The sequence below is a fragment of the Nylanderia fulva genome, unplaced genomic scaffold (genome assembly GCF_048542155.1).
Source record: "Nylanderia fulva isolate GAGA-0341 unplaced genomic scaffold, ASM4854215v1 Scaffold1, whole genome shotgun sequence".
In the NCBI taxonomy this organism is placed as follows: domain Eukaryota; kingdom Metazoa; phylum Arthropoda; class Insecta; order Hymenoptera; family Formicidae; genus Nylanderia; species Nylanderia fulva.
In genome coordinates, this window is record NW_028189192.1 from 3,108,860 (window position 1) to 3,128,310 (window position 19,451).

At 38.4% G+C, this 19,451-nt stretch overlaps 1 protein-coding gene across 2 annotated transcripts in view; it reads right to left on the reverse strand.

The window, feature by feature from the left end:
- Window positions 1-19,451, reverse strand: part of LOC114928505 (pseudouridylate synthase RPUSD2) — a 129,722-nt gene that overhangs the window by 92,491 nt on the left and 17,780 nt on the right. The window contains exon 1 of one of the 2 annotated variants that reach the window (XM_029299743.2): window positions 2,608-3,278. The exons of the other annotated variant lie outside the window; for it this stretch is intronic. Coding sequence (XP_029155576.1) covers window positions 2,608-2,760 — 153 coding nt within the window. The 5' untranslated portion in view covers window positions 2,761-3,278. Of the gene's footprint in view, window positions 1-2,607; window positions 3,279-19,451 lie in introns of those variants that run through there. 2 annotated transcript variants of the gene reach the window in all.

A 19,451-nucleotide genomic window follows, 5' to 3' on the forward strand; every position in this document is an offset into this window, starting at 1 on the left:
CGTTTGCTTCGGAAAATGCGGCCACCGCGAATGCGTATACGGTAAAGTGATGGCAAAGTGCACGTCAAATTATAGATATGCACTCGGGAAAACGTTTACCGTGTCGTTGGAGCGTACTACTACGACGACGGCACTTGCCCGATAAATTTCCTTCCAGGAGAGCTGCGCTACTAGTTCTCTCCTATAAGCGTCTCACCCGGAGAGAGAAAGAGAGAGAATAAGGGTATGAAAAAGAGAGAGAGACCTGGCAGGGGGTTCACCTTTCCTACCCCCGAAGGTAATTTCATTATCTCAGGACGCGGACGTCGCGACGTCTTTATTTAATGTTAGCGATGGCGCGATATGAGCCCACGGGTAAGATATTACATTTCTCTCACGCGGAGATTACAGAAAATATCTCGTCTTGTAACTCCCGGGTAAATTTCTAGAGCAACGATATATGGAATCGGTTTCCGGAGTCGAAGAAAAAAAATTACGTCTCCGTATAATATGCGTTTTAAGCGCGACTACATTAAAAAGCTATTAGTCGAACCGTGGGTCGGGATTTACGTTTAGCTATACCGAGTTTGATGATGAGAAACGCGCTTCGGCGAAAGTTTCGTGTCTCTTATTATAGAACTTCTCGTTGGAGAAAGGGAAAGAGATGAAGAGGATAATTTACTTTGATTATTTTTCTCAAGTTGCTAAATAAATAAAGCGGAAGAGAAAGAGCCTTCATTTATCATATAACTTGGTGGAAGGTGCCGCGTACAAATTGACTTTGCCCCGGTTTATCGATATCGGGCCAATTTTTGTTTTTTCCCTAAATAACGGACTCATAATTCACGATGCAGCATAAAATATTCAGCGTCTCGTTCCCGCTAATCCCGAAATCGCGTAGCGCGAATAAATTCGAACAACGAAACTCTCCTGGCAAGGGACTGCCGATTTTTCGCGAACGTGTATGTGGCGTCGGTCGTGTCTGAATACCTGTCATGCTATCCCTAATATACGCGACGAGCATTCTGTCGGTTATTTTAGATGCATTCGCCCTCGTGTTATTACGCGCCGACTATTTAGATTTTACCTAGAATAGAAGCGCGCTAGGGACAGACAAGCCAGATAACTGGATCGAATTTGGCACACAGACAGATCTAATTATGTATTTATAAATAAATGAATTGGGATAGATTGTTATTGTGTATATACATGGAGAAAATATTATAATAACAATTATAATATATTTTTGTAATCGTGAAACGTCCTATTTAAATGAATTCGTATAAGAGAAATCACGATATTTTTTACATTCAATAATTTATGTACATATCGTATTTTATAAAAGAGTATTGTAATTATTCCGAATATTTTGATGCACAAACGTATAATCGTTAACAAACAATAGAACAAATGCATAATTTATAATTTGTATAGTAATAAATATCTTAATGTTATTATATTCAGCTTTATACAATAAATGTTGCAAGAGGGAATGTATTTTCCACGTGTATTGTACTGTAAAATTTTCCCCGTGTACGTTGTATATATGATTAATCGTATAAATATTAAATATGAGTAATAAAATATGAAACGTCTGTATGGCGAATCCAATATCGGCGAAACTTCTTTCTCTATTAACGCAACTTTAACAGCGTTCTGCGTGCATTACGATTAAAAATGTAAAGAGAATTTTTAATTTATTGGAGAGAGAGACAGAGATATTGTAATATAAAGCAAAATTATTTAAATTGAAGATGAAACATCCAGATACGAAACTTTTAACTATACAATTTCTATAAAAGAATACGTGTAATAACACTTGTCGTTTAAATCGAGATGATTTATTATTTTATTTACAATTTTCTCGTCTGAATAAAAAGTGGACAATCCAACGTTCTCGACCATCGCACAGCGTGATTCACGAAGAAGTATATAAGAACGAAATGAATGCATCTCGCTGCTCACGTCACCTCGCATAACACTCGATGCAATTGCTTGTAACCCGTTCCATCCAGCGATCATCGCTCATAAACGATCTCTATTCCGATATATAGATCGTTCATGGCATCATCAGATAAAAATAAATTCGTCCCCCTCCCGCGTAATATATACATGTACGTGTTTCATTGACGAATAAAGTTTGCTCTACCGTGGGGGATTCCGCGAAGTAGAAAAGACGGTGTTCCGGTTCGGCGAAACAACCGTTTTGCGTTTCCAATTAACGCTCGACTCGGCTTTCGACGAGCGAAGCCTTTCGCGCGATAACGAACTTTGAGAACACCTCGGAGACTCAAAGTAAAATTAAAACTTGAACGCAGGTTGAACGGCAGAAAACACGGCGTATCTCATTCGAACTTGTCTCGCGCGCTTCAGGGACCTGAAATCAATTTTCAACTTCCATCCACCCAGTTGAATTCGATTTTCGCGCGTAAACATTGGCGCGCGCGGTGTAATTCCCTTCAAACATCACTTTTCGAACGCAGTATATTTCCCGCCTCACGGAGAGACGTGTACATACATATATACATGGCGCACGTAGGGTAGTCCCGTAAGGGAAGAATGTCAATGAGGCGGAATTCGCTCTCGGGACGTTCCGGCAAAAGAGGATCTTTAAAACGCGGGGCTTACCTTACGCGGTTCCGGTGCGTAAATTCCGGGCAAGGGCGCCAGCAGGTGCAGACCAGCGGGATTCGGGATGCCGGAGGCCGGGTGTCCCGGCGGGATCGGCAACGGCACCAGCTTCAGGCCCCAGGGCAGATACCAAGGCGCCGTGTGATGCATCCTGGTCTGCGGCTCTCAATCGCGGTGCGGGCTCGATCGAGGGATCGTCCAGCGTGCGATCTCTCGCGATCGGGGGTGAACGAGAAGAGACACGGAGAACCCGAATCGCGGGATAATTGTATTTTTTTTTTTTTTCCTTTTTTTTTCCTCGAAGCAAAGAGGAGAGATGAGAGAATGAGGGAGGATCACCTTGGCATTATATCGGGATAAACTAGTTTTCTCTCGGAAAAGTTGCGGTCTCTCAACCCCCGGTCAGCGAGGAAATTGACACGTCACACGTCGCACGAAGGATGCGAGAGACGATTACGCGCGGTTAACCACGTCATTGTGCGCGCGCGTGCGCTTACTATTAGTAGAGAAAGTGCATTAAAATTGATGCCGCGCTCTCTTGGCCGTCGTGACACGCCGAATGTCACACGCCGTGTACGTGCGTGCGCCAATGTTGCGTACGATGGAGCACGACTCGCGAGATACCTCTTGTCAGGATGTGTCTGATACAAGCGCGCGGCGTCGACTGATCGAGGGAGCCTCTACGAAGCGAGCACATGGCCGCGCGCGTCGACTCTCCCCCCATCACTTCCCCCACTGTTTGCGGCAACCACCCACCACCCCCCTCCACCCCTAGATCAGCGGACTCCGGGTCGACAATGTACGTCATGGACTACGACGAAGAATGCGATTTGGAAAATCTAGATTTATATATATATCAATATTTTGGTTTCCTTTTAGTGTACCTAATTGTTCAACAAGGCTTATATATTATATTTTTATTTTTTTCACACATCACACAAACTCTTTCAAGCTTCGTATGCGCTTTGTGAATCGCGTCTGCGGTTTCGAGAATGTATACAGCGGTTTATGCAATATTTTTTGAAATATATAATTTATCGTAATTATTTGACTCGGTTAAGCTGAGTCGGTCTTTTTTTCTGTTATTATTGGAAATATCGTTTCTGCTGTTCTTCTTCGTTTACATTGTACGCTTTCTGTTTGCGTGCGTTAATTCGTGACTGCACGATGTAAAGATCGATTTAGTTTGAACTTTAAAAATAAACTGGCTAATGCGCTTTGCATCGAGTTTCTAGTGGTCCATCATTCACACATCGCTTCCCTGTTTTCTATATAAAACGAAGTTGAATTTCGCTTCGCATCGACAGTAAGGGAACAATGCATAACCTTGACCTTATTTCGTATGAAAAATACATCCGCGCTCGCAACAACAGTGAATGTTTAAATTAGATGAAGATCAAACTTTAAAATGCTGTCATATCTGTCAAAATTGAAAACAGCCTCTCATATGTAGTTCAAAGTGCGTATGATTATTTAGGCTTGTATATTTTATACTATAAACATAGGAAAATTTAAGTTATTCGCGTAAATAATTATCTAAATTCTAATATCAAAAATATATTGTTTCGTGTATTATTATATCTACTATAAAATTTATAATTTTTTATTCTAATTTTATTATCACAATATCGATAAAGATAAAAATGTTCTTCATCGTCATTCTTCTTTCATTATCAGTCAATTTGTTTGTTATTCTTATCACAATAAAGAGAACGTAGCTATTGTTTCCTACTAATTAAAAAAATTAATTTAAAAAATATTTATTCTTTTTCATCCTAGTTTTTTTATTTTCACAGACATAACTAAAAATACTGCAATTCATATATTATACTCCAAAAAAAAAAGAGAGAAAATATAATGCTCTCGCACTCGATTGTATTCCATTCATCCCATAATAAACATCATTCATTGTTATAAAAATCCTTTTTAAACCATTCTTGTATAATTCAAAATAATGCAAAAATTTTTTGTTAAACTCGCCATAAAAATTGAAAAGCGAGAATAGTAGTAAACGTCAAAATTTGATATACAGCAATAAGGGAGATATTCCAAGCAAGGTCCGGTAACTCTGTTCCACGGTAATCGCATTTCCGAATTGATGGCGCATGGACGTCACGAGCTTTGATGTTAGGAAACGTGTCGCGACGAACGTTGGCCCGTTCGCGGAATTAAGGGATATCCACCGGGCGGTAACTTATGCTGAATCCGAATCATCCGGTTCGCTGGGTCGCTGATTTTGGGGCAATCTAAGCGGACCACCGAACAGAAGCGCTTGACGTGTGTCTACGTCAGAGATATAACGGACATTCAATTCGCGATTAATTTAGACCGAGTGAGAGAGAGAGAGAGAATAAGTCGAATGTCAATGCGAAATCAAAGATATACAGAGACGAACGAAATAGAGAGACACGCCCGACGTAAGCCGGCCGAATTTACTCCGGGTAATTAAATGGAAAGCGGACCCCCGAATATCTGGAGCTGAGACAATGACGTTGAAATAATTAATGACAAAGATACTAAAATCTAAGCGATAAAATAATCGTTAAATATGAATTACGCTTCCTGGAGGGTGAAAAGATAAATGGCTCGCGTTTTCAGAAAACAAGGAGAGCGCATTAAATTCACCTTAACATCGTCCGATATTATATATATCAACTTAACGTTTTAATTAGAAATTAAATTTACGACGCTCGATGTTCGAGCCGATACTCGTGTCCGCGATGCATGTGCATCCGGCGGAATTATAATTAAGTATAGTTTAATTAGGCTGTCCCAAAGTTAGACGTGCGCACCCGGGGAAACTGACCCCATCTAACTTCAATCCCGGAGATGGCTCGTGTCCGACGTAATGGGGCCCCAGTCGCCTCGATTATATCATTTATTTATCGATATTACTTTGCAAATTATGTACACTCTAAGCAAGTCCGTCGTTTCCGTAAACCGACCAAGACCGAGTAAGGACTTTTAGGTAGTACGGATTCCTTTCAATATGTAATTCAATCTAATATGGAGAAAGATACGAGGGAAAGGGATGCGTCTCGAGATCTCGATGTATCCGAAATGGAACTGATGCAGCCAATGTCGTTCCGCGGTGCAGAAGAGATATAGAAAGACAAATATCTGGCGTGTAAACACGCGATGCCAACCCTCCTATTCACTTTCGTGCTCGCGCGGAGTGACGTCGGCTATTCCATTTCCATGACATTGAAATATATGCGGGGGCGCAACGTCTATGAAAGGATGGGAAATCAATATTAGTAGAAAAACAGGAGCTTTTCTATCTCAGGAGCTCCGGGCGTAAAAGTCTTTTGTAAAAAAAAAAAAAAAAAAAAAAAAAAAAAAAACCTAACTTTTTGTAAAATACGACCGTTCGTTCGTATAAAATGTGTTCATTCATCTCGAGACATCTGTCATTCTCTTTCGTTCGGCTTTCAGTAGTTTGTGATTTTCACGTTTATTACGAAATGTAGACGTACACATCGACACGCAAAATAATGTCCATATCTATGTAGGCGATCGTTTCGTCTTCCGCGATTTACATACAGCCACGGGCGAATATAACTGCGCACGACGAGATGTGTGTAATATATGTCGAAGTAAATATTGACAAGCGATTAAACCGTGCGCAGAAGCGACCGTCGAATATTAATATTAATACGTTGACGCGACGCTGCGACAACTTAGTAACGACGATTTCGCCACTTTCGGGAAAACGAAACACCGTGGAAATCCCCGAGCTGTCGATTAACGAGTCCGCTAATTGCTCGACGTCTCTCGCAGACATATAGGAAGCGCGCGTATAAACACACTCGACGACCAGAAATAAGCGTGAGAGAGGAACTCCATCGGGAAAAACAACCTGTTATTCTTGCATAACCCAAGTCCGCTTTAATTATGGCAAAGCCTCTAAAAGGGATGGCTTCGTCTCGCGATTTCACTAGAGTTCGCGGCATTGTTATTCAGCTTAACAAGACAGCGAAAAAGACATGAAAAACAACTGGAAAGTTGGTGGGAGAAAGAATCCACGATCTATGACACCGTATTAATCCAATCTCAAGTTCTGCCCGGGAATATCGAAGGGACACACCGACGAACTCTCGCCGGACAAAACTTTTTCCATTCATGTTGCAATAAAGTTCACATTTCCGCGCATCCGAATCGGTGAAATGGATCTAACGAAATTTTAACTGAAGCAACTGCACGAGTCAATATTTTCCGGAAACTTGCAAAAAAATATCAGCGAAAGGAGAAAAAAATTACTTTCCATCTTATCTTCCGTTCACATTTTTTTTTATACATATTTTCTAACGATATCGCAAAGATTTGAATTTTCAAAACGCTATCTTTATTTATTCTCACGAGAGTATCAAAGTTTTGGATGCTATACACCTACAAGTAAGTTTCAGAAAGCAAAAAGATTAAATAGCGAAAAAGAACCGTCGCACAAGCTACATCTTCGATTCTGGATTCTCGACCCGGAAACTTTAAGAAGTCGTCGCTCGTAGATAAAAGTCGAAGAGCCGGCGTGCATTATCGTAAAGTGTATTATCGTCGTATGAACATATATTTCGCGGTTGCTTACTAAAAACGCATGTTCCTTCACTCTTGCGACATACGTGTGATACACAAGAGTGTATCAAAAGAAAAGAGGAGAGAAAGAATTGTTTCACCGAAACGCGAATTTATAAATTCTCCATTTCGGAGTTGGTGTCCTTTTTTTCTCTTTAGGTTACGGCCTGTGTGTAAACGTACTTTTAACGCGACACGCGACGGATCGTTGACATAGGGGCCAACTTTTGCGTAACACACGTCATAACATGACCGTATCACTTTCGATACGGGCGAAATAACACGCACAAACCGCACGCAGAATCGCGTGTCCGATTAAAAATTTTTTCCTTGTCCCACTTTATACGGGCATTTAGTACCCTCATTCATTCAAATCGATAAACATATATTTTAGATACATATCTGCGAATATGTAAATGAAAAGAGAGATATAAATCTCTAGCTTAACACACAAGAGTATTATTCAACTCGAGATAAATATAATATTTAGTTTATTGCCGATTAATGGACGAAATAATTAATTTTGCCCTCAATATTAATTTAAAAATTAATTTATTTATAACGAGATTATAATTTATTGTTATGAGACACGTTTGTCCCTTTTTTTCTCTTTTTTTTTTGTATATCGTAACATCGATTCTAACAGCATAGGCCAAGCACTTTACGGCTTACCCGATCGAGCTGCCTGTACGTAACGCGAATATGCAAATTGTAATCCATTTACGCGAGAAACAAACGTTAACTGTCAAATTACTGTCACTTAATAATCTCGCAACGATATATTCTGCATACACGTTGACTAGTATGAAGATATAAAAAGAATCCCCAGGTCAACTCGATCGAGCGTAAACTTGATAAATCGAACGTGACATAAATTTCTTCACAAAATTGTCGCTTATGCGGTGTCATTAGTGCTGCGTTAAAAATCACAAAAAATACGGAGATCCTGTTAAAAATAACGATCGTTGTCAATACGTGTTTCGGAAAACGCGAGCATTTAGAGCGTATTTGCCAAAAATATATACACAAATATACATGCACTCTTATACATTCCTGTTCCTTCTCTTTCTTCCTCTTCGCAACCTTTTCTTCCTAAACCTAAATAGACGGTCGATGTGTTTCGCAAAACGCGGGCATTTAGAGCGTATTTGCTAAAAATATATATATATATATATATATATATACAAATATACACTCTTTCTAAACATCCTCGCTCCTTCCTGCTCTTTCTCCCTCTTTGCAATCTTTTCTTCCTAAACCGAAATAGACGACCGCGGGTGGTTCTCCAACCGACAATCTCGTCTCTCAGAGGCTCAGGGTGAATTACAGTCGCGCGTATCTTCTCCACTTGGTGCTATAACTCGCGTAGGTGGACAAAGAGAGCCGCGCCCCGGGCTATTTACCTCCGTTGATGTTTGTACGCCGTCGCGGATAAAAACAGGCCTCGCGGCGCCTCGGATTTCTCGGTTGGAGTTCCGGTAGAAAAACGACGCGGTCCGCGTCGTCGACGGATACATATCGGTTATTTTGATCGGCTATAGCGATCCTCTTCCGCTTTCTCGTCGCGCGCGACAAACAACGAAAACATGTCACCGAAACGATGAAAATCCCGGTAGTACAAACACCTTTGTGTCTCTCGACATGTTGATAAATAATACGGTCGTGACGAGGCTCCCTCGAAAAAGCTGAAGGAGTAAGTAATTTGTTATAAGAAGGGGTGAAAGAGAGAGAGAGAGAGAGAGAGAAGTATCTCGCGCCATGCAAGAAATGGCGAAGAGTTTTTGGCGAGCTAGAGAAGAGTGACTTCGGACCCGGTTGTTTAAAAGCACCTGTCGTCGGTTTGTCATTCGCGGTATATAAGAGAATATCGTCGCGCGAGACTCGGCCGACTGCGAATAATTTACAAGCGCACACACGCATACATACGTACGTATGTATATACACATTTATAGGAAAAGAGAGCAAGCATAATGGCTACTATGAGATTCGTGCAACGGCACTCTATACGATCTATTCGACCAGGAATGCAACGTTCCGTCGCGTCGGCATTCGCCTCCGCATAAAGCCAAGACACGAGCGTATTTGGACCGAGTCTCGGTCTGAACTTTTCGGAATTCCGTCGCGACGGAAATGATGTCATTATAGGAATTAGGTTCAATGAGCCCGATTTTCAACCGTGCGAGAACGCGTTCGCTCGAGCGAGGAGAATTTCGAAAGCGAAATGCATACGAGATGAGGCTAATTAGTTGTATTAGGTATATGAGTTGCGAGACGATATATGAGAATTACTCGAATAAAATCACGACTGCTTACGAGATTGGTTACGAGAGTTTATACTCGCGCGTAATGAGTAATTTGAAACACTGGATTTTATTAACTTGTATATTTTCTGATACATAACGAACAACTTATTTATATAATCACTCATATGGTAAGGGAATCGATATGTAACAGTCTCTCTGTAACCGGTTATATAACCGGAATTTCGCGAGCGCACTTTCATACCGCGCCGTTAAAATGAGTGGGTAGAAGGCCCCGAAATTGTAATCGATGCCCTAAATATCATCCGAAATTTTGTCGATTGAGTAAGAACGCGCGTACGCGCGCGTTTGATTACTGTAATAGTACACGCAAGAGAGAAATTCCCCGTTAAAAGGATTTGTTTGATCTGTCTTACGAAATTAAGCGGGAATTCAGGTGAAAAAGATAGCGTATCGATCTTTATTGCCGAGATATACGTTTTCCCTGATGAAGTTGCGACGCGAGGAGCAAACTTCGTCTCAAACTAACCTTCTGCTACTTTGCCATTTTACGAAAATGGAACGAAGTCGTGAGATGAAGTCTATGTTTAGTTTCGCAACTCTAGCTGAGTGACATTGACTGGGATTATAATTCTCGCCCTTTGAAAAACTTCATTATAAACTCGAGTTGTGTCCTCCAAGTGCTAGCAATAAGAAAAACATTCAAACGATATTCCAATCACGTGATATTAATAGTTAATTGAATTAATTTCGATTTTATATAATTACATTCGTCAATCTTAATGTACATACATTAATTTTATGATAAAAAAAGAGGTTCTGTAACCTTTGACGGAGAAAATGCTTACAAGCGAAGAGTCAAATGCCGGTGATGTTGAACCGAATACGCGATCGTGCTGCAACAATGGCTACTAACACGCTCGATTTTTATCGATAAACTGATGACCAGAGTGATGCATTTTACCGGCCATGGCGCCGACGTAGTGTAAATTTGCCGACCTACATATATCGAGAACTTCACTTTCCTACCACGTTAACGGAAAAAAAATGATCAACGGGTTCGTAAACGTAGCGTGTTTGCTCACCAAACATTATCAGTCGCGCATAAATTTTGAATAGAATATTGATTAAGAAATTAATATTAATATTAGTATTAATATTAATAAAAATGAATAATTGACAGATTATATTAATTATAAAATTAAATTATTACAATTGCAGCGAATATCATTATGAAAGTACACAGCTCTTTCTACACATTTATTCAATATTTTTAAAATAAACGCGTCATTTAAATTCAAATTTGATTAAGGGAATATTTTTCATTTCTTCAAGAGAAAGCGTATTTTTGTGTAACGCATATTGTATAACGCATTATTGTATAACGTACCATATATTCGGTATTTCGCAAACCGATCTAATTATAAAATCGTTCTAAGAATATAATCGAACGTACATATATCTTTATAAGCATGAGGGAGAACATCTTTGAGAGCGAAATCCATATTTTTCACAAAACTCATTCATACAGCACGAAATTGGCAAGTGCAGCGAAAATTCCGCATGGTAGCAAACGATACCGTTCCACTTCGTATACGACGGAAATGCCGCGCGATAGCAAACGGTGGTCGGTCCACTTTATATTTTTTGGACAAAATGTTTTATTTACAATCCGTAAACCTTCCAAAAAAGTTTCGCCCGCAAAAACTGTACATATCGAAACGCGTATACATATATTATATATCATCTAGTACATATTTTAATTAAAAATAAAACCTCTATGAAATTAACACCTTGCAATTTCAAAATTTCGAGAGACGGCAGATAGTGTTCTTTGCAAAAAAAAAATCAAGCATTCTGTTAACTTTACACAGATGAAACTAAATAAAAAATTTACATAGTTTAACATATTCATTAAAAAAGATAAATATGTAATATTATATGTGCAATGCACATATATATATGTAATATTAATTAATGTGCATAGTACATGAATACTTAGATAAAAAAAATTAATGTTGATATACATACATATATATAGTCATGAATATTCGTATTCATATCATTATCTTCTCATTAGATTTTCGCGAATGACACAAAGCAACCGTATATAAATAGAGCACTATATGTATATTGCAAAAATATACGACAATTTTCATCTGTATGTCATCGCATTATCTCTCGTGAAATACGTGAATCTCTTGTATTATCTTTTATAAAATACGTGACAGATGGTAGAAGATACCGAACACAGTTATTCTCTACGAAAAATTTGAGATAATCAGCGATTGATTATCTCTCGAGTGAACACTCGTCAAAATAAAATCGATACAACAGCTATTTATCGAAGATATTTCTAACAATATATTTGTTGCCGCCACAAAATATTTATACTACAAAATAAACGAGAAATATTTCGTTTTTTGTTTCAAATTGATTTTCAATAAACTTTATATATCACGACGATTTTCGAGTTTTTCGATTTGTATATTATTTTACGCTTTCAATCTGGAATGGCTAAAACATACTTATATGTATAAAAAATTAAAAACGTAAAGTTTATTTAACTAGTATCATTAAAGAAATAATTGTACACTCACAAATAAATATACATTTGAGAAAGAGAAACAAAATGTGATAAGGATAAAAATTATAAATCATGTTTCATAGTTACGTATATTTATGGGTAATAATCATTTTTGAAAAATATATTTGCATCAAATATATTTCACATTTAAAAATTTCCGTCTTTTTAAATATATTTTGACTATTGTTTTTAGATTGAGAGCGCAGAATAAATGCGAGTAACTGTTTCGAGAAATTCGAGGAACAGAAAATCATAATACATTAACAGTTTATCAATAATTTGAAACTCAAGGAATAGAATATTTCTCATTTATTTGTAGCATAATGTAAATTAATATAACATAAATTAAATATTTTAAATTATGTCAAATTTAAGTATATTTTGCTTGTCATTTTCAAATTGAGAGCACATAATGATACACGAACAACCGTATCAAAAGATTCGAATAATGAAAAACCATAATACATTAATAATTTATTAATAATTAATTTAAAATCCAAAAAAACAAAATATTTCGTATTTATTATAAAAATAACAAAATATTTCGTCAACGAGAGAAAGAAAATTCTTATATTGTGTTTGGTCATTATTTTCTGTGACGTATTCTAGAGTGTTACTTTTTACGTACACATAATTGTCTTATCATTCACCCAATATAATTTGAGTGGAAGAAAGCAAGATAATAGTGAATTACATACGTTACAGAGAACCTATATGTATTATGACATTATCTTTCGAGACTTGATCGCAAAAAGTACCGGGTAGCATGCTGTGATTAACGATTAATGATTATCAGCTCGCACGGTTGATTAATTTTCGCGATAAATGATACGTGAAAGTATCATGATGATAATATTTATTGAAACATCTATTTTGCACACTATATTCATTTAAAATAAAATCGCATTAGCACAAAGTGGGGATTATAAATTTATAACAATATTTTCGGTGATAAAATTACATCTATAAATATGTTTTAAATCGAATATATCTGATATCGCGCTTTTCGTCTATTTAAGTATAATATGTACAATACATTTTCGGATTGCAAGCGCGGAGTAAACCGCTGCACCATTTCACAGAAGAAAAAAAAATAATACAATAAATATTTAATAATTTATTTCGCGTATTTTATTTGATTGCAATTTATCAGCGCGAATAGTCAGTAAAATAACATTTTTGGATATTATATTCTATGAAATTTTTACTCGTACATTTATTGATAGTAGTCATTCTAAAACAAGAGTTTATACTATCTGTTTATAATAAAATAAGTAATAAATTTAATTACGCGATTTTCGAACATTGTAACAAATCGTAACCTCGTATGATCATAGAGTTTCCGTTTTGTTTTCCGATAAAAATATGTAATAAGATTCGCGTATGAGAGCGTCGTTCAAAGTGCTGCGCGATCGTAATTAACCGAATTTTCACGAGTGTTGTGTCAGTGCCATGAAAAAGCAACAAAAAATAAACAAGAGATAAAAAGGAGGCCTAGGAGGCATCGGGCGATGGTGGAGCAATTGTGAGGTGCGGGCACTTAATTTAATTTATTATTTGTCATTTATGAAAATAATTATTCCACGATAGTGGTCCATTTTATATCATTAAGTAACGTAATATACATGTAAATTTTTAGATTTTATTTTATGAAGTACTTTTAAAAATATATATAATAAAATTAATATGTTTATATAAATAAAAAAAATATTTTCGACATTATACGTTGAGATTTATGATCACCATTATTTATACATGTACATAAAAGAGAATTAAATGCTTACCATATTTCATAAAAGTTTATATTTAAAAAATCTTTCTTCAGAATTTATGTAAAAAATTCTCATATTAAATTATTTAATATCTATTTAAAAAGAACGAACGAAGAATTAAAAACTGCATGTAATGTAATTATTTTTTACATGAATTATTTTTGTCACTACTTTATAATTGAAATATATTTGTATTTTACATGTATACTCCGACTTCCTCGATGCACATCTTTCGTACCGATGAGTGTCAAATTATTTTTTATTAAAATTTAATAATAATATATCCAACTGAAATATTCGGAGTAATTTCAGCTGTTTTAAATTAATTTTTTTCACAAAACGCAAAAATATCCTTAAAGGAAGATAATTTTCGTTTCCCAAATACATATATGTAACGCTGATTTCTCGTAGTTGTACGTTATTGTCGCAGTATATCTTTTTTATCGCCACTCCATTCTCTCAACGACAAAATGAAAGTCGAAATTTTGTATCGCGATATTTTATCATCGAGACAACGACACAATATTTTTTCGTCGAAATAACTCTCTCTTTTTCTGCCTAAACGCTAAAATGTCATCGTAATGAAAATGCAAAACGTTTAAACGGCAGAGCTGTTTGCGAGCTCATTTAGAGATAGCGGGAATAAAAAAAGTCGATAAAGAACGTCTCACATGCATGGGCGCGTCTGGTTTCTCGCCTACTTAATCGTTTATCACGCGACACGTTTTTTACGAGGCTGTGCACGGCCCCTTATTACTACTAACGAGACCGTTAATATCGTACATCAAAGAGTAACCGAGTTTCGCAGACGAAAGAGGGTCCGGTGAACGAGTATGTGTTTAGCGTTTCGACGTTTCATTATCGACGAAACTTTACGACGCTCCTCAGGGACTCGTCGCCAACACGTGCTCTTCCTTTGAAATGAAACTCGTCCGTTTCTTCGACGCTCGTCGTCGTTTCGTCGTTCGCGCGACACGTTCTCATTCGGACGAGATCAAGGGAGAACAAAGTTCTCACGTAAAAATAACGATGATGCCAGATGCTACACACCGTGACCTACCGTACCGTAGAGAAATTCTGCATTCGAAAAAGATTGATACTGACGTGACACAACGATGCAGTCGTCTTAATCAACTGGATCTTTTTTTCCAAGAGACTTGCTATATATAATACATATTTAAATATAGAGAGATCAACATGTAACTATTTGTCAATTTTGATAATCGGAACTTATAAAACTTTCTATATATAATATATTTAGACATATAGAGAAATCAACTTGTGACAATTTTCCGATTTTGACAATTGGAATTTTGAAAAAATAGCTTGACATTTTTCTGATTTTAATAATACCACTGATTGTTTCGCTTGTGAAAAAGATGTGAACCTCTGAAATTGATCCAATTATTATTAGAAGTACAATATATCTCGATATCGATTAATTTGTCTATTCGCTCCTCGGTTACAACTCGCGGTTAAACAAATCGCAGTTAATAAAAACGTGCAGCATTTATGCAGTCGACCCCGATAAATAAATCGCGCGACAAACCCGGGCACGAAAGTCGGTCGAAAAAAAAATTATTCAACGACGAACCGGCACAAACATAGTTGCAATCCAAAATTAATCCAAGATATCGCAGCCAATACATGCAGCCACATTCACATCATTTATATTTCTTCGACTATAAAAATAAATCGATAAATTTGGAATCGCCCATCTCTTGCATCTTCGCGAAAACCTAATAAATTATCGTACGTAACAATTATTGCGCATAAACCGAATCATTTTTCACGTTTCGTATATACATATGTGAAAGATATGAGAAGAAGATTCGGCTTTCGATAAAATAGACAAATAATAAATCGTCTCGGGGATCAGGGGAAACGGGAATTATATATATTTGTACCACAGCGTCTCTCACCTCCAGCCAATTGCCGACTCGTATACGAAACCGTCTCAGCTCGTGCATAATTTTGCACTTAAATGTTTCATCGCGCCGACGTCTATATACGAATCGTAAAATGAAATGTTAAACGTTACATTGTTCACCGTTGAAAACCGATCGCATCGAAATGTCGGGATTGCGTTAATTTCGGAAACAATTCTCTCCTCTCCTTATCCATAGATATATATAACAGAAGATCTAGAACTTCCTAAGAGGTAAACAGCTTTATCGGGGGAAAATGCGCGACACGCATTAAATCGAGGATGCAGACCGCGTGAGCGTGGCCTTAAAAAAAATAACGCCGTAATACGCCGCAATATTTTATCCTAGTCCGACCGCGACGAGTCTCGGGAGATTCAATGCTCTGCATTGCAGTCGAGGGATGCACTACTAGAATCGTCTTAGCTTAAGCTTAGTCCCCTTTTAGCCCGCTTTAGCCGGCCACGTCGTATCTCACTCGCCGCGCCTCTAACACACAGACGTCATTTTTCATCTCCGCGAATTTGCAGCCGCGAAAACACCGCCGTATAGTTTTCGCGAAGAAGGGTTGCGACCTGTATATATATATATATATACTTACATCGTTTAACCCTTTGCACTTCGTCCGCATTAGCGATAAGCTGGCGAGGTCCGCAGTATGTCTTTTATATACAACGAGCCGGAGTATATGCGGCTTTAAAAAAAGTGTCGCGCGTGAAAAGTTTTCGCAAATATCAAAAGCGACATTTATTATGTGTTTCGCAAATATATATATATATATAATATAATTATGTCACCCGCATTTTCCTCTCACGACGTGTATTTTTTTCTATTTTAAATTTCTCTAAGCATACGTACATGACGTTTTTCGTGTGTACATATATATATATATATATATATATATATATATATATATATATATGCGCACCTACTCTGAGTTTATATCGTGGTCGAAAAATGTTTGCAACTATACCAATTATGTTTTTTGCGCATGGTCTGCATTAATTTCGTTTGACACGTAACGTTTAAAATAGTTTCGCCACAATAAGATGAGAGAGCTTTTTTGTTGGTGCGTAATTTATACCGTGGTGATCTCAAGGAGTATATTGTGTGCTTGGCAACAGGTGAAGGACGTTAATTAAGAAGTTTGCGCGCCGGTATTTCGAGCAAAACCCGAGTCTCGAGACGACGAGTGTGCTATCTCTCCCTTCCTCTCCATCTCCCTCATCTCTGTTTCTCTCTCACTCTCGCCTATTGTACAATTTAACACGCAGACGTTTAACGCGATATGAATGTTGCGCGCATCGTAACAACGTGTTAACAACTACCTGGAGATAATCCGCTTTTGTACGGCATTAACAACCTTCTAAGTAATACACGTTGCGTTTTCCGAGCGGATGTTGCGCGTATATATATATATATATATATATATATATATAAAAGCACACGTTTTGCTCCGAGAATAACTTGAAACGCGTTAAATTGTAACATCCGTGCGAAGAAATGATTACTAATATGTAGGTCTAAATTTTCCTATCACTATGTAAAGCTCGCTTCCTGAAAGTCCGATCTCTATCCGAAGGAAAATGAATTGGTCTTGGCACGGCGTGTCGCGCACCCGTGGCTTTGGCAGAGGGTAAAACTTAATTAAGGAACTGTCCGCAGTATTTCGGTCGAATTACGCGACACGTCTCACCGCGATACGAACGCGAACGCGTGCGGCGAGTTATCGGAGTCTCGCGATCGTTGACCGTAGAGAAGCCGCTGGCTTCATCCGTGGAATCCGATTTTGGGCGGCGAGACACCCTTTTTTACCCTTCCGCGTCATCGCGTGATTCCACGCGCGTCTCTTTCTCGATTTCCCTCCGGGAGGTTTCCTTGCGATTGACAAAGAGAGATAAATGCGGCGGGACAGAAATTGGCCGTAGCCTGTCGGAGACACGGGACAAACAAACGGGAGGGACCGAGAAAGCTAGAGAGACGGAGAAAGAGAAAACGAAAAGAGAACATGGAGTCGAGGGCTGCGACGTGACCGTGCCAACCTCGAGTTATTCGTATAAGCCGACAGCCCCATCGCGGCCATCTTCTTCTACTCCGCCTTCTCTTCTGCTGACTCTTCTCTTCACGGAGTCCTCAAAGAGTCCACGATTTTTCAATTGTAATATATAGCGAAATATATACCGAGAGTATTACTTACGTCCAAGTTTCATAAAATCATTCTGACGGATTTAGTACAAGATCGCAAAAAAAGAAAGTATGCAGAGCCATTCTGTACATATACGATTTGACTGCCCTCTTACGATTTCGCGTGACGATTCACCACCCGATATAGTCACGCCACTGCGGAGATTTTTAGATTATACGGCGAGTGCGAAGAAAATAGAGAAGTGGTGTTATACGACTGCGAAAGTATGAAAAATGCACGTACACCGAGGTGAGAATCGCGTAAGGGAAAAAAGGGGTGGGAAAAGGTTCACCGGTGAACTAGGACAACACCGGGTAATGCAATACCGAGGCCTACTGCGTGTGCCCCGGTGGTATTGTGTCGCGGTGAAAACTTTCTTTTACCGCGTGGAAATAAAATGAGATTCGAGTCGAGAAAAAGGAATTGCCCTTCTCGGACTGCGGAAGACAAAAGTCGTTCGGAAACAACATCGACTTTAACCTGTTTCGATTCCCCGCAAGACAAGACTTCTCTCGCCTATCGAGAGAACTTTCGGTGCGCATTTTTTTTTTTTTGACGTACAAACAATATAAATTTTCGATTTAAATTTTATAACAATGCATAATGTTTCTATCCCGCATCCATCATATGGATGCATTGTTTCTCTTCCGCGGAGCAGACGAACGGTCCCGCGAAGCAAAAGGAGAAGCAGTGGAAAGAGGCAGACAGTGGACAGACTTATATTTAGCACGAGCACGTGGCGGCGCGGCCGGGTATCTTTCTCTCTCTCTCTCTTTCTCTCTTCTACCAACCCCCGAATAGATCGGTCTGTCTGTCTCTCGGAAAAGCTAATGGCGTTGTGTGGGTACCTGTTGCCCCTGGGGACGCCCAGACATCTCCCCCTTTTTCCACTCCCCTTGATACTCGCCGCTTCCCCTTCTTCCTGTGGTCTCCCTGCAATTCGTTCCTGATGCCGGAGCAAGCTGCAGCTCGCAACAGCATCACCTCGCGCGTCTCTCTTCCCCTCGTAATCAGCGAAGATCGAAAATGTATAGCTGGAAGACCGTCGTTGAAATGCGTCTTGGCCGCGATCCAGATTTTAATTCTCGTTTTTCGAGAGAAATCAAGAGAGACCGATCGCCGGTTTCCGATGACAACAGCCACGCCGTCATTTCCCTAGATTATTATAGCGCCGATAGAGCTCCGGCTAATGACGTCGTAGTCGGGAATTTCCGATCTCGCGCAGCGAAATAAATCAGCCGCATTGTCTAATTGGTGCTTGATTCTTCGTTTGTCGGAGATCGGAATGGAAAATGAGTCTTGGCCCTCTCGAATCACGAGATATTTCGCATATAAAATAGCGAAAATGTCAAAGGAGATCATCATTTTTTTGCGAGTTTCCAATATTTTCATCATGTATCTTTGTCATACAATATTTGCATGAAAAATCTATTGCAATTTAAAATGAACTAAAAAATTAAATTTATTATAATCATTTAATTACACGCAAAATACAATTTATTGTTAAAAGCTTTTTTCAGCTATTGATGTCTTGACATTTTC